The following is a 12,382-nucleotide window of genomic DNA, read 5'->3' as shown; positions in this document are numbered from 1 at the left end:
AAATGAAATATAATATATCGTGCAGGTACGCGCTTAATGGACATGGGAATCAATTGTTTGAATTGCTAATGGGACCTTCTTATAATTTCTTGAACTCATAAAATATTGGTTTCGTAAAACCTTCTTTTTTTTCTTTTCTTTTTTTGGTTTTATAAATTTATACACATGAAGAAAATTAGTTTTTCTGAACACAACATTTGTTTTTCCAGTTTTTAGCTTTGCTCATGTTCAATGCGATTTGGTTATTGTCTGTATAAACAAATTGATTCAAAACAAACCCGAGTTTTTTAAACCGGAGTTTTTTGGGTGGAGGATCTCTCCACGCGTCTCATATTAATATGGCATCAACAAACAAGTCAATATATACATTCCCCAATTTATGAAACGATCAACTTTTCTGAATATGTCCAATATAAGGTTAACAGCAGTCATCTTGACCTCTTAAAGTGTTTAAATACGAAGCGTTTGCTTTTAAGCACAAGCTTTAAGTGTTGAACTTAGCTCTAATACCATCCATAGTGAAATAACCTATAATTGTTTTTAGTTGCTAATATCATGCGTGGATTGTGCATTAAGAATTGCTCTCTTCAATCGGTGAATCTGCTGATCTCTTACTCAAAATGGTAGATGGCGACAGCAAGTTGAAGATGGTTAGCAATTCTGAACATAATTTACAACATACACGAGTTCTTCCCTTTTTTCCCGTTTGTTAAGCCATGGACGGATGAAAGAGTGTTAAGCTTCACAACATGTTGCAGTAGAGGGAAGGGATTTGAGAAACTATGTGTGAAGCCGAAGCAAAGTATCGCACTCCCACTCTTTGTCTGCTTTCCACCCACATCATTCGGCGTGGAGTACAGCCATGATTGTACTGTTTCAGTAACATGCCTATGCACACACATACAGGCACCGAATTCTGCTAGTTTCATGGTCAAGTTATGAATATGGGCCAAGGAAAAAACTACCAGAAGACGGCAAAGGGTGCACTTAAAAGTTGAACTCTTATAGACTTCTTTTCACTGAAACGACGACTGAGCTGCATCTCTACAGCTCTGTTTCTACGATGCAATTCAATCGTCAGTTTTCTTGTGTCTTCCACACAAGATAAACAAGGGACACTTGACTACTCAACCCAAGCAGTCAATGCATGGCGATCAATAGGAGGAGTCAAATCGAGCATTCCAAACGGCGGACAAGTGTTGTACAGAGTACCGTCAGAGAGACGCAGAGGAGAGGAGGATGACCTTTCCTTTTCGGGGGCGACCATCGCACCGCTTCCCGTCGGTAACGTTGGCTTCAGCTTCTCTGTTCTCAAAATAAGAAGAAGACGAAGAAGATGATTGAGAAGGAGAAGAGTCAGAACAAGGAATAGGAAATGAAAAAGGACCCATTTTTCCGAAACGCCTCACGCGATCGGGCGGTTGGTTGAGCATTTCGCACCCCCTCGTTTTCCATCCATCCCTTTTGCGCACACCAACTCCCCCGTCCTTTCTCCTCCTCCTCCGTTTCGCTTCCTCCTTTTATCATGAAAAACGAGTTTATCTGGCCCTCTTCTACGTCCTATTCTCCCCTGAACGAGGAGGAGGAGGATGGAGAAGGAGGAGGAAAGGAGAAAGACGGAACAGGGCAACCTTGAGAGTGTTGGAGATGAAACTCCGAGGCTCTCCTACCGTTGCTCCTTCTCCGGTGCCGGTGGTAGGGTACCGTCTGAACCGGCGGAGCCAGCGGGCATGAAGACGCCACCGCTTCACGTGCCCGTCTCCGTCCCCTACGCGTGGGAAGAAGTGCCCGGCAAGCCTCGCCCTTTCTTCTCCTTCGCCACCGTTCTTCCCCTCCACCTCCCGCCCTCTGATGACCATCCTCTGAACCCACCATCCATGACTTTGCCTCCCTCCTCCTCTCATCCTGTCGCCCAACGCCTTTTTCTCCGCGAATCCGTCGAGGAAGCGCTGGTGAGCGCAGGCAACAAGAAGACGGCGGAGAGGATGATGAATGGAAAGAAGCGGCCGAGGGACGCGCTCCTGCACCTACAAATTTCCGGCATCACCCGATTACTGGTGCTTCCCTCTCTCCCCCTCTCATTTGTTTAGCTTTTATTCGAAAAATGTTGACAGCCGCAATGTGAGCAAGCACTTTGCAACGCCGTTCGTTTGGCAAAATCCTAAAGACTTTATCTCATATGAAACTGTAAAAAAGCAATTTTAGCTGTTCATGTACAATTTTTTCTTGTCATGTGAGCGGAAGACCCGCCGAAGTTCAACGCATTCATTCCATCCCTCATACAACTCCTATTCTTTTTTGTCTTCTCCCATCTTATTTTAACTTGAATGTCGTTGCAGCACAGACAAACACTTTAAATTTCGCCGACGTTATGTAAATCCAGTGACATGCACCCTTGTGCGTCTTATCAACTAAATAAGAGAGAGAAAGATATTAATTGATCGTCCCACATGGTGCAGGAAAAGATGTGCATGGCGCCTAAGAGGAGACGGACAGTGTGAAGGGGAAGGAGCAAAATATATCGCCTGTGTAGGCTTTGGATTGTCAATTACTCAATTGTGTTCAAACGTCCTAGTGGAACTCATTTCTGATCCTTTATCGGTTTTAGAGACTAAACAGATTCAAAATATGAATCTTCAAACTCGAATTTGTTCTTGTGCTGTATATGAGTCCGGATATAATGGAGTTATGACTCTCGTTTTTCAACATTCATCCAATTACCTCCTCAGTCTAAAGGCATCTGGATTTGGTATTGGCCACTATTGTAAGACTGTTCCCTTGTGATGGCTACCCGCTCAACCTGAGGACATGACTGCCCATTTGCTACGGTAAACGATGACTTGGCCTTGCCCCACGAGTGCCCAAAGTTTTCTGGTATGAGAAAATAAGCACCCATAGTTCAAGTTATGTTTTCAGAAAAACATTGATTTTTCTACTCTTAAAAAGCAACTTAGTATATGATTCTCATCAAAACATCCTAAAGATCGTATCTATAGGTTAGACTATATAAAAAAATGTTTTAGCAATAGATTTTGAGTGGTCTGGTTTTTGTCCTGACCTAGTGGTCTGGATCTATCGATTACTCTTTCTCTAAAACCCTCCAACCATCTTGAACTCTATCCAAGAACGGTGCCCAGTACAATGCATCAGGCAGTGTGTTGTGAAAGGTCGAACGATTTTTCCATCCAAACCCAAACGAAAAATTCACAAAACAACCTAAAATATTTGTTTCCAAAATTTTGAAATACCCTTCAAATGAGGAGAGAGTGAAAGATGGAGGGAAACAGATGAGTTTCATTAAACAAAACCCCTTGTCTCCTATGAGAGGCATTCCGGGGGTTGAAAAAACAGTTTGATTTATATATTTGCAACTCAATCTCCACCATCTAATCACCTTCGAATCATAGCCCAAACGATTCTCACCATTATATATGTGCGTGTGTGTGTGTTTGGATTGTAACCATATGAAATCTTCCTCATATAGAGAAGCTGTAAACTAATTATAAAGAAATTACTGTTTTGGAGAATAACAATTCCAAATAAAGGCAATACCACAATTGCAAAATTTATAAAATTGCATACACGATATACCTCCTATTCTATCATAAATTAAAGCTATGACTATGGAAGTGGAAAACCGGGTGATTCCAAAGGCCCCTGAAACTCCAAAACCTACACTCTGCAGCAACACTTGACTGTAGGCCTCCTGGTCCACATACAAGAACACCCACATCCACGCCACCCCATCTGTCTGATACTGAACTGAAAATTGCTGTCAAGCCAGGAAATTCAAGAAATCAATTATACGTTATCAGAACATGCTAGCTTAGAGGTTCTGTTGTTCTGATTTGGTGCATTTATTGCATGAAAACATGAAAGATGCAAACGTTATCAAGTCTGATGGAAAAACACTCACCTAAATAGTCAAATGTCACAACATATAAAAACTAACACTATATCAACATGGCTCAAAATAAAAGCATTATAATGGACCCAACTCCCAAGGCACTAAGCTCGCTGTGTGCTTGCATGGATGCATGAACTCAATGTTCCTGTATGTGGAGGATGCACAACCAAGGCCTAATCAAATACTCTAAATAAGAAATCAAAAATACTAAGCAGTCAAGGGAAGAGAATTCCTACATCTGAAGTTAGGCCGCTGTCCATAACAAGTAGGTCCTGAAGCAACAAGGTTTGTATGAGAAGCTCGGCTAACTGATACTGCCTGCTCATTTAACTGTGATGAATTGTTGACCTTCTCCTGTTCTAAAATGTGCATTTCCCACCAACTCCACAACATTATCACAGCACCACCAAACGTGATGGTGCCCAGAATCATGCAAACAATGTACAGAAGTCCTTTGAGCCACCACGTAGATATATCTAAACGTCTTAGATAAAATATTTCTATAAGACTAACAAATATTATAAACCCAACTATTGATGAGAACATATAGATCCCAAACCATATCACATTGCCAGAACCAACCAACACAGACATACTGCTGCCACTTGTCTCTGGTGAGTACAATATCATCTCACTTCCAGAAAGGTTGTCTTCTTCCTGCAATTAGAATATAGGAATCCAAATTCTTGTTGGTGAGATCCATTGTAGATCAATCCTGCAAGAAGAGGAAAAAGAGAACATACCATTGGAGGTTCTGATTCTTGAGTGACATAAGTTTGAACCTCCAAATTTAAAGTGATTGGAAAGGATGAGCATATACATGTCACATCAACTGTGGAGAGAAGAGAAAGTTCCTTTGATTTTTTGACGGACCAAACTAGTAGAATGTTTTTCGGCAAACAAGTCCTTTTCTCTGTAGCCCTATGTAAGATATCTCTCAGAATAGCAATGAAAGGTGAAATTCCTATGCCCCCAGCAACCAATATGAGATTTTCATACCTATAGTGAAGGTCCATCATTATAAGTTCAAAGCCCCAGAGTGATGCATCTTAAAATCAGTGAAAATGAAAAATAGATATAAAACTTCAAACGATCATTTAGTAAGAGAAGCACGAGACATCATCATCAAACAGTTACTAAGTGCATCACACAGAATATTCATAAAACTAGGAGTAACTTACACATTTCTGGAGTAACTTGGAAGAAGGTCACGATTCTACATGTAAATGACTCTCATCTCATTATTTTTCTTGCATAGAAATGTCAGTTCTCTTATTCATACCAAGGAAGCACCTAAAAGTTGTCTACCTGTGAATTCACATTCTACAATCGCAATTGACCTGGTGTCAACCATAGACATAAATGGTCACCTATAGTTAATAAGCGTCTTAAAAATGCCCACAGCATTTTTAATTTTTAACTTTGTTCGACTTTTTTCTTTTCTTTATCCAAGCCATTCCAAACGAATGTGTGGTGAAGTGGTTGTGTTTAGCTGTCAGGAAAGCAATCAGAGTTCAGATTCCATTGACACAACCTTTAGGACAAACCTGAGTAGGCAGAGCCTTGGATGCGAGAATACTAGCCACAGGGTTTTGTGCTCGTCGGAGTGCAACTAAGTCTCATGTCCTGGATGCAGCTTCTCATGTCAGAAATCGGGAAAAGGAAAAGCTAAAATATGTGGACTATTGGGAAGGAAATGAATCATTAATAACTTGGTATTTGGCGTGTTTACCACATTTTAGTTTTTCCTCGGCAGATCAAATTGCAACTGTTGTTGCTTTAAACTAAATGGAAAAACTTGTATAAGTTCCATTTCATATATATGACCAGAAACAATATAAGGAATCATGCTATACCAAGCAACACCAAGCATCTGATGAACAGTTCACTACAAAAGCATGAAAGGGACAAAGTTTGATAGTACTCATGAGTTATGACTTCTTCGTTCATGAAAGTCAACTAAAACAGTGGAGGATGACAAAGGGTATGCTGACCTTGTATAGTGTCAGAAGGAAAAAAACACAAGCAGAACTTACTGTAGATAGTATGGAGACTCATGACCATAGGGCCCTTCAACTGCAGCTGTTATTTTGGAAGAGTGTAGATATGGGATGCACATCTGAGGATGTTTCTGAACATTTAAAATACTTTCTCTCAACTCCTGTGTCCACTGTCCAAGACCTTTAATAAGAACAGTTAAGTGAAGCCGACCATCCAATGGGCTAGAAGACACACTAAAAGGATGCCACTGTGACCAGGATAACTCCCTCACTTGCAGGAAGATAAAACTGAGAGGGCTGTATGTCATATCTAGAAACAGTTTAATCCAGTTAGAACAAATTGATCTGCAAAATCACATTAGAAAATTCAAGTTTTAACCTATTCAAGAGATTTAACTTGAAGATAACTTTATAGTTTTTTTTCCCTTGCCCATCCGATCAGAAAGAGTAGGAGGAACATGGCCAAATAATGGCATGCCATTACAAATCTAGACATGCAGATGTTACTACAACTCTGGCTAACCAGGAACATGACCCACTCTTATGCATGATTTACAAGGGCGTGCATCAGAGTCAGACATTAGCATTTGCACGGGGATTAACAAAATACATGGAAATGCATACTACCTTAATAAAGAAACATACTGTATATGCATGCATGCGCAACCCCAATCTCCACACTTGTGTCACACAAAGTCTTTAAACAGGTTGCCCCACCCATGTCGGCTCTGGTGCTTCTCTCAATTATCAGATATGACAAGTGCTAACAACTGCTTATATGCACATTAGACTTGACAATGACCCCAAATTTGGTGTTATTAAATGAGTCATCAATTTGCAGATTCATTAATGTAGTCTCATAAAAAGTGTATTTTTCTGTTTCCATTGTGTTTTGCTTTTGATGTTATATGATATTATATTATGTGTGTGTGTGTGTGTGCCCGTACCCATGTGACATATCCTGATTCCCTTACACCAGTTTGCAACCCCCACCCCCCTTCCTCCTCCCCCCACACTGAAGGGGAAAAAAACTCCCAGAACGAAAAAAGGTAAACACACTCATGCACACCAGCATACATAACGTCAATTGATTTGACAAGGAAAAATATACAAGGTAGAAGTAATACTCTGCGGCTTTGATAGAGTCAGTTCTATTGCTTCACATGCAAGGCATTTTGCTGAAAGCACATCAACTGCTGTCCTTGACTGGCAGAACCTCAGAAAACGGTCCAAAACAAACAAGAAAATTGCACCAGCAGCCGCACAAAATATAAAATAGCCAACATGTAATGCAAAGAAGATCACAAACACTATATACAACTGATGGGTGTAGAAAAACAACTCAAAGTAATTTTTTCTCACGGGAGAGAGTGATGTAGCCCACATTAACAGTCCAGCTGAAAGACTTATAACACCTGGAAACACTGAGATGTCTGTGTCCTGCCAATTGATTATCTGCAAAAATATTTTGGTTACATTAGAGAACAATTAAACAGAGCTATTTCAAGGAGCCAAAGAGGGTATCAAGTAACACTAAAACAATTTTAGTTCCTTGAGAGTTTCAATTAAAGACTAATTTTAGATGAAAATAAGGTGAAAGAAATAACAAAAGGTTATTATTTGCTTTCACAACATAAACGGTGGAAGTGGAACACTTGATAAATCAGAAATTGACAAAGTAACATGTGGTAACTAAACAATATCTCTTAAAGTTCCCTTGGGACAAGTAATATCATTCTTAAAAATAATGGCGTGACAGAATCTTGTTCATATTAGAAAGAGTATCCCTGTCTAAAAGATATTGGGGACTCAACTTCCACGCTATAGTCAATTTCATTCCTATACCATGTCTATTGTTAGTAGCCCAGTATTATACTGTAATTTTGTCAGAAGAGCAAGAGTAGACAAAAGGGGCACTTCAACTTCAAGATGACATGATGCCCCTCTTTGCTCATTTAAAATAAGGAACGGGCCTGAGTGCAAAAATGTTCTAAACAGTCCATCATAAGGTTTTCAACTGGAGTATCACAAAGATCATCAGTTAGTATTCCAATTTCCAACTGCAGATCAGCGATTAGGGCATTCTGTTAATGAGAGCTGAAACCTGAAAGAAAAGAGATTTAGCGTCAAATGGAAAATTACCAAAAGATATAGGACATCCTCACTAAATGTCCTAAGGAAGCCTGTTCATTGCAAACAATGTCATTATGCAATCTTACACAGTAACACAAGCAAAGCGGCAGGGTATTCCCAAAAATGATCTGCAATATGCAAACACGATATTTGCACACACTAAGGATCTTTGATAGATTGCAGCAGAAAATAAATAATTCAGTAGACACAAATAGACCAAGGAAAACGATTATCCTTGTCGAAGGTGATCAGTTATATTATATGATAAGTAGAGGAAAATTGAATATAATGTCATTGTTAGGGAAGGCCAGCCATCTTCTGTAAAAAGTTTGAGTGATGGAGGCCATGGAACATTTTTCAAAATCATTATAGTTTTTTTCTGAATCTCCAGAGCCCTGGCTCCCCTGGTTCGGCCCCTGTTTCTAAGATGATGGAAAGAAGAAAAGAGTAAAAGACATGTTAAGCTGTAGTTCTCTGACACCACATCAGGGTCTGAAGAAAAAGAACTGGAGGGCTTGCAAATCCATCCAATAACAAGTCTTCATGGCACCTATGTTTGCTCGGGTCAAAAGAACTATTCTGGAAAGTAAAAGAAAAGATATTTCACTGTTGCTGCCTCTTAGATTACTCTATTATGCAATAAGACTGCTTATCAAAGTAATTCTAAAAAAGGAAACTTCTCAAGATCCATAAAAATAAAATTGGAACGTCAAAAAGAAAAGTTCAAAAGCCCCATAACAAAGATTCAAATGTCTGATTTGTACTCACCTCATTTTGCAGGGCACCTTGTAGTGCAAAGGATACAATGAAACAAAGACCATGCAAGGTGAAGAGCAACATCGTAACATGTCCCAGCCAGATATGATATCTTATTGCATGTTCAAATGGAATATCTATAAGGCGGAGAAGACTAGAACCTCTAGATATTGGTAAAAACAAAAATATAATGCAAAACATTCCAACCGATGCGAATGCAAAGCCCAGCATTTCCAGCATTAAACAACTGCAGGGTGATAAAGGGAGATGGTTAAATAACTATTTCATGAACATCTTTCAAATGAAAGAACAATGATTTCGACAAAGTAAACAACCGTAAACAACCATCAGCTCCAGCAATAACATATACCAATGTTCTCATAAATGATAAAGTACAAAAAACACCTGTGGAAAGCAAGCAAACCTCAATATATTGCAACAGGACAACAGCTGTAGAACTTGACTCTAAAAATATTGTGCAAACTGCAAATATCCAATATACCCATGGAAGGATAGCCATATTTAGTTCTCATTTGTCATAAAGACTTTATTTCAAATATGTGATTGATACAGAACAGAAGCCTTCTTTTTGCTCTTTTTCTTTTTTTCTTTCAGTATTTGTCCTAGAAAAACTTTACATGGTAAAAGACATCTGTATCTGAATGTGATTCATACTCATCTAAATTATATATTAACCCATACTAGTCAGAAAGACCCTAGTTTATTGTCAATCGATTCTATAGTATCTTTTGAAGTACTTGTGGCTTTTTCCTCTTAGTTGATTTTATTTTTTCCCAACGATATATTTTAGCAGTTGTGGCATAACCAAAAACTTAATTCATCAAGTTACACATTAAAAGCTTTGCGTGAATAGAGCTCTGTTGCTTTCTCTGTATCGGATACCAACTTACCCAGAAGATATATTAAATGATCGAGAAAATAGGACAAAGGCTATGTCGACTTAATTGGAACCAATAGCATGTAATGACAATTTTTCTTCTGGAGAAGTCCATACTTGAGAAACCAAACACCAACCAGTCAATCACCAGTTCACCACAACATGCAGGGACACCACAGAAAGCAAAAAAATACATATGCAGGTTTTGTTTTCACAGAACACTGAAAAGAAAGAAAGAACTTTCTTGAACAGCAAAGACAATAAAAAAAATATTTATGTTTCAAAATGCACAGAATCCATGAAAATATTATTCGCTCTGAAAAGATCTCCTATCAGTATTAGATTCTTCCTCTGCTCACGAGTCATAAGAAAGGGTCTGGAATCTGAGCTTCACAAGAATGAGAAGAATCTCGTAGTCCATACTCAAGCAACCATCACATGGTGCAGAAACGCATTAGTTTACTGGTATTTTAAAAATTAATAATCCTGATCATACATAATCAAAGAAGAAAAAACCCTCGAGGCCTAAGGATATGAAAAGTCCACATAAATTTTTCAAGAGATGCACGTAATATCAGCATCTAAACATTTGTTTCAGAAACGCTTAATGCTTATGCATTAAGAAATTTTGCAGAAATGGTGAAACTAAGAAGAGCTTTGAATTACGCTTTCTCTTTTGGAGAAGAAACTGTTTCAGATATAATGCTTGCATCGCTTATGATATATGCACATAATGCCCAGATAATGAAGGAAGCGAACACAACAATGCCGATAAGTTCTGCAGCAGAAACCACTCCAAGAGGCCCGTCAACAATGACTGGGAAGGTCCATAGGCGAAAAGAAGAGAACCTGCTCTTCCCTTTCCTGTAAAAGATTAGATATTAAAATATGACCAAGTTCAATATTGATCGATTAGAGGATCTCAATTATCAAGTTTGAAAGCAGGGAACAAAAACTTCACATCGGTCATGGAGAAGGAGCATACTCGTTATAGTCTCCGGGAAACAAGGCAACATATACGCACCCCAGAAGCGCAATTACTAGAACAGGAGCACTGAACGCCAGGAAAAAGGTTCCTAGAAAAAGAAAAGATTTTCATTATCATTGTATTGTGCTTTCTCCATTTCCACAAACGAGAGAAAAGGAGATGGAAGAAGAATTCTCTTTTTAGTACTTACCAGCTACACCGAATATCGTCCCTTCGGTAAGATCAGTCCATTCGTCAAAAATTTTACCCATAAACGAGCTAGGATTCAGGTATATGACAGCCACCCAAGTGAGGAAGATTACCCACATGACAAGCTTTAAGCCATATTTTACACAAGGCTTGAAAAGGTTGGTGGCTTTGGAATGAAGCTCAGCACCTTCCTCCCCACTGGTGGGAAGAAGTGGCAGCCTAGCAGAAGTTTCATCCATAGGAAATGCGCATGACTTGGAAATATGCCGTTAAACCAGCTCCAGGCATTCGTTATATACTCAACAGTCCACATGAGTATCATGAAACCAAGACATCCATCAGGATTCCATAAACCCATTTTCTACATCAGATCGAAATTTAAGAGAAAACTAACACGAAAAGGATCAGGAGAGCGACTGCTCCAGGCACAATTAACCATTGAGATTGGGATTTGCCAGCAAGGCTGAAAAAGAGAGAGAGAGAAGAGGGGGGGGGGGGGGGGGGGGAGACATGGGGATAAACCTCAAGCATCGGCGTCCAAAGAGACAATGCCAACAAGCCACACAAGCTTTTCTGCTATGATGGCACCAGGACTGATCAGGTCGTGTATCGAGAGGGACGTTGATGGAGAGATGGACGAACACTTTAGTTTTCCCTGAGCCATAACGAGCTGTACACGAAGCTCAGAATCGATAAAAGGGACCTCCAACGCTCTCTCTCTCTCTCTCTGGGCGAGGACAAGAACACCCACATGCATACCCTAACGAAGATGACATTCTAACGCAGTTATTTGCTCATTCCTTCCGAATTCATGTCATCGTACGAACAACGGAACCTGTCCAGTGGCTTAAGACATTTTTTCATACTTTGTAAGAAAAAATGCATTTGTAACCTCAAATTTCAGCAGTAGTTGGGCGATATGAATCTTTTCGGTAACATGTTCAAAACTCGACAGGAATTAAACCACTCTGTCCATTTGAACAACCAACAAGCAACGATAACTATTTTAAAATTAGGGAAATTCAAGCCAATCATGAGACGCTGCATTTATTAATTTATAAGTTAACTGAGATTTCTGTAACTCAAGAATATATGCATTTAGCAAACAGAAATCATCAACTGCTGTAGTTGGCAACTATCAAATATTTCTGTGTCTCTGTTTGAGCTGGTGATCACCAGGACTTTTGTTACAACACAGAAGATAGGATTCCTTTCGGCAGTATTATAGCATCGATATCATTGCAGCGATTGACAGCACTGCTTTTCACCACACGAAACGAAAGTAAGATCAGAAAATCTACGTGGTACAGGCGAGAACGAAGCCCCAGTCGCCATATGGTGGACCTCAATGTAGTCCAGGTGCTCAAAAGCTGCAGATACACATGGCTATCCGCTGTGTGTGACTTTTTCTCACAATATAACTAAATATCGTAAGTCGCATTCATAAAATTTTCTTTTTATCACATTATGGAAATAGGATAAGTTATCCAGATCATGGAAACCACATTCTC

General features: G+C 39.4%; 2 protein-coding genes across 2 annotated transcripts; one reads left to right on the top strand and one right to left on the bottom strand.

Annotated features, from left to right (window-relative positions):
• Positions 1-1,311: 1,311 nt before the first annotated feature.
• Positions 1,312-2,699, top strand: LOC116251119 (uncharacterized). The gene is made up of 2 exons (XM_031625199.2): positions 1,312-2,057; positions 2,460-2,699. The coding sequence occupies exons 1-2, from the start codon at positions 1,590-1,592 to the stop codon at positions 2,499-2,501; spliced, it is 510 nt and encodes a 169-aa protein (XP_031481059.1). The 5' UTR covers positions 1,312-1,589; the 3' UTR covers positions 2,502-2,699.
• Positions 2,700-3,479: 780 nt separating this feature from the next.
• On the bottom strand, positions 3,480-11,715 carry LOC116250877 (ferric reduction oxidase 7, chloroplastic-like). Its single transcript, XM_031624848.2, has 9 exons — positions 10,873-11,715; positions 10,680-10,770; positions 10,361-10,558; positions 8,809-9,043; positions 7,035-7,362; positions 5,944-6,217; positions 4,651-4,906; positions 4,144-4,564; positions 3,480-3,772 (listed from the first exon to the last, which is right to left on the bottom strand). Exons 1-9 carry the CDS (start codon positions 11,108-11,110, stop codon positions 3,603-3,605), a joined length of 2,211 nt encoding a protein of 736 aa, XP_031480708.1. The 5' UTR covers positions 11,111-11,715; the 3' UTR covers positions 3,480-3,602.
• Positions 11,716-12,382: the final 667 nt, after the last annotated feature.

This window comes from Nymphaea colorata, chromosome 3 (assembly GCF_008831285.2).
Source record: "Nymphaea colorata isolate Beijing-Zhang1983 chromosome 3, ASM883128v2, whole genome shotgun sequence".
NCBI lineage: Eukaryota > Viridiplantae > Streptophyta > Magnoliopsida > Nymphaeales > Nymphaeaceae > Nymphaea > Nymphaea colorata.
This window is presented reverse-complemented; position numbering and strand designations above follow the sequence as displayed.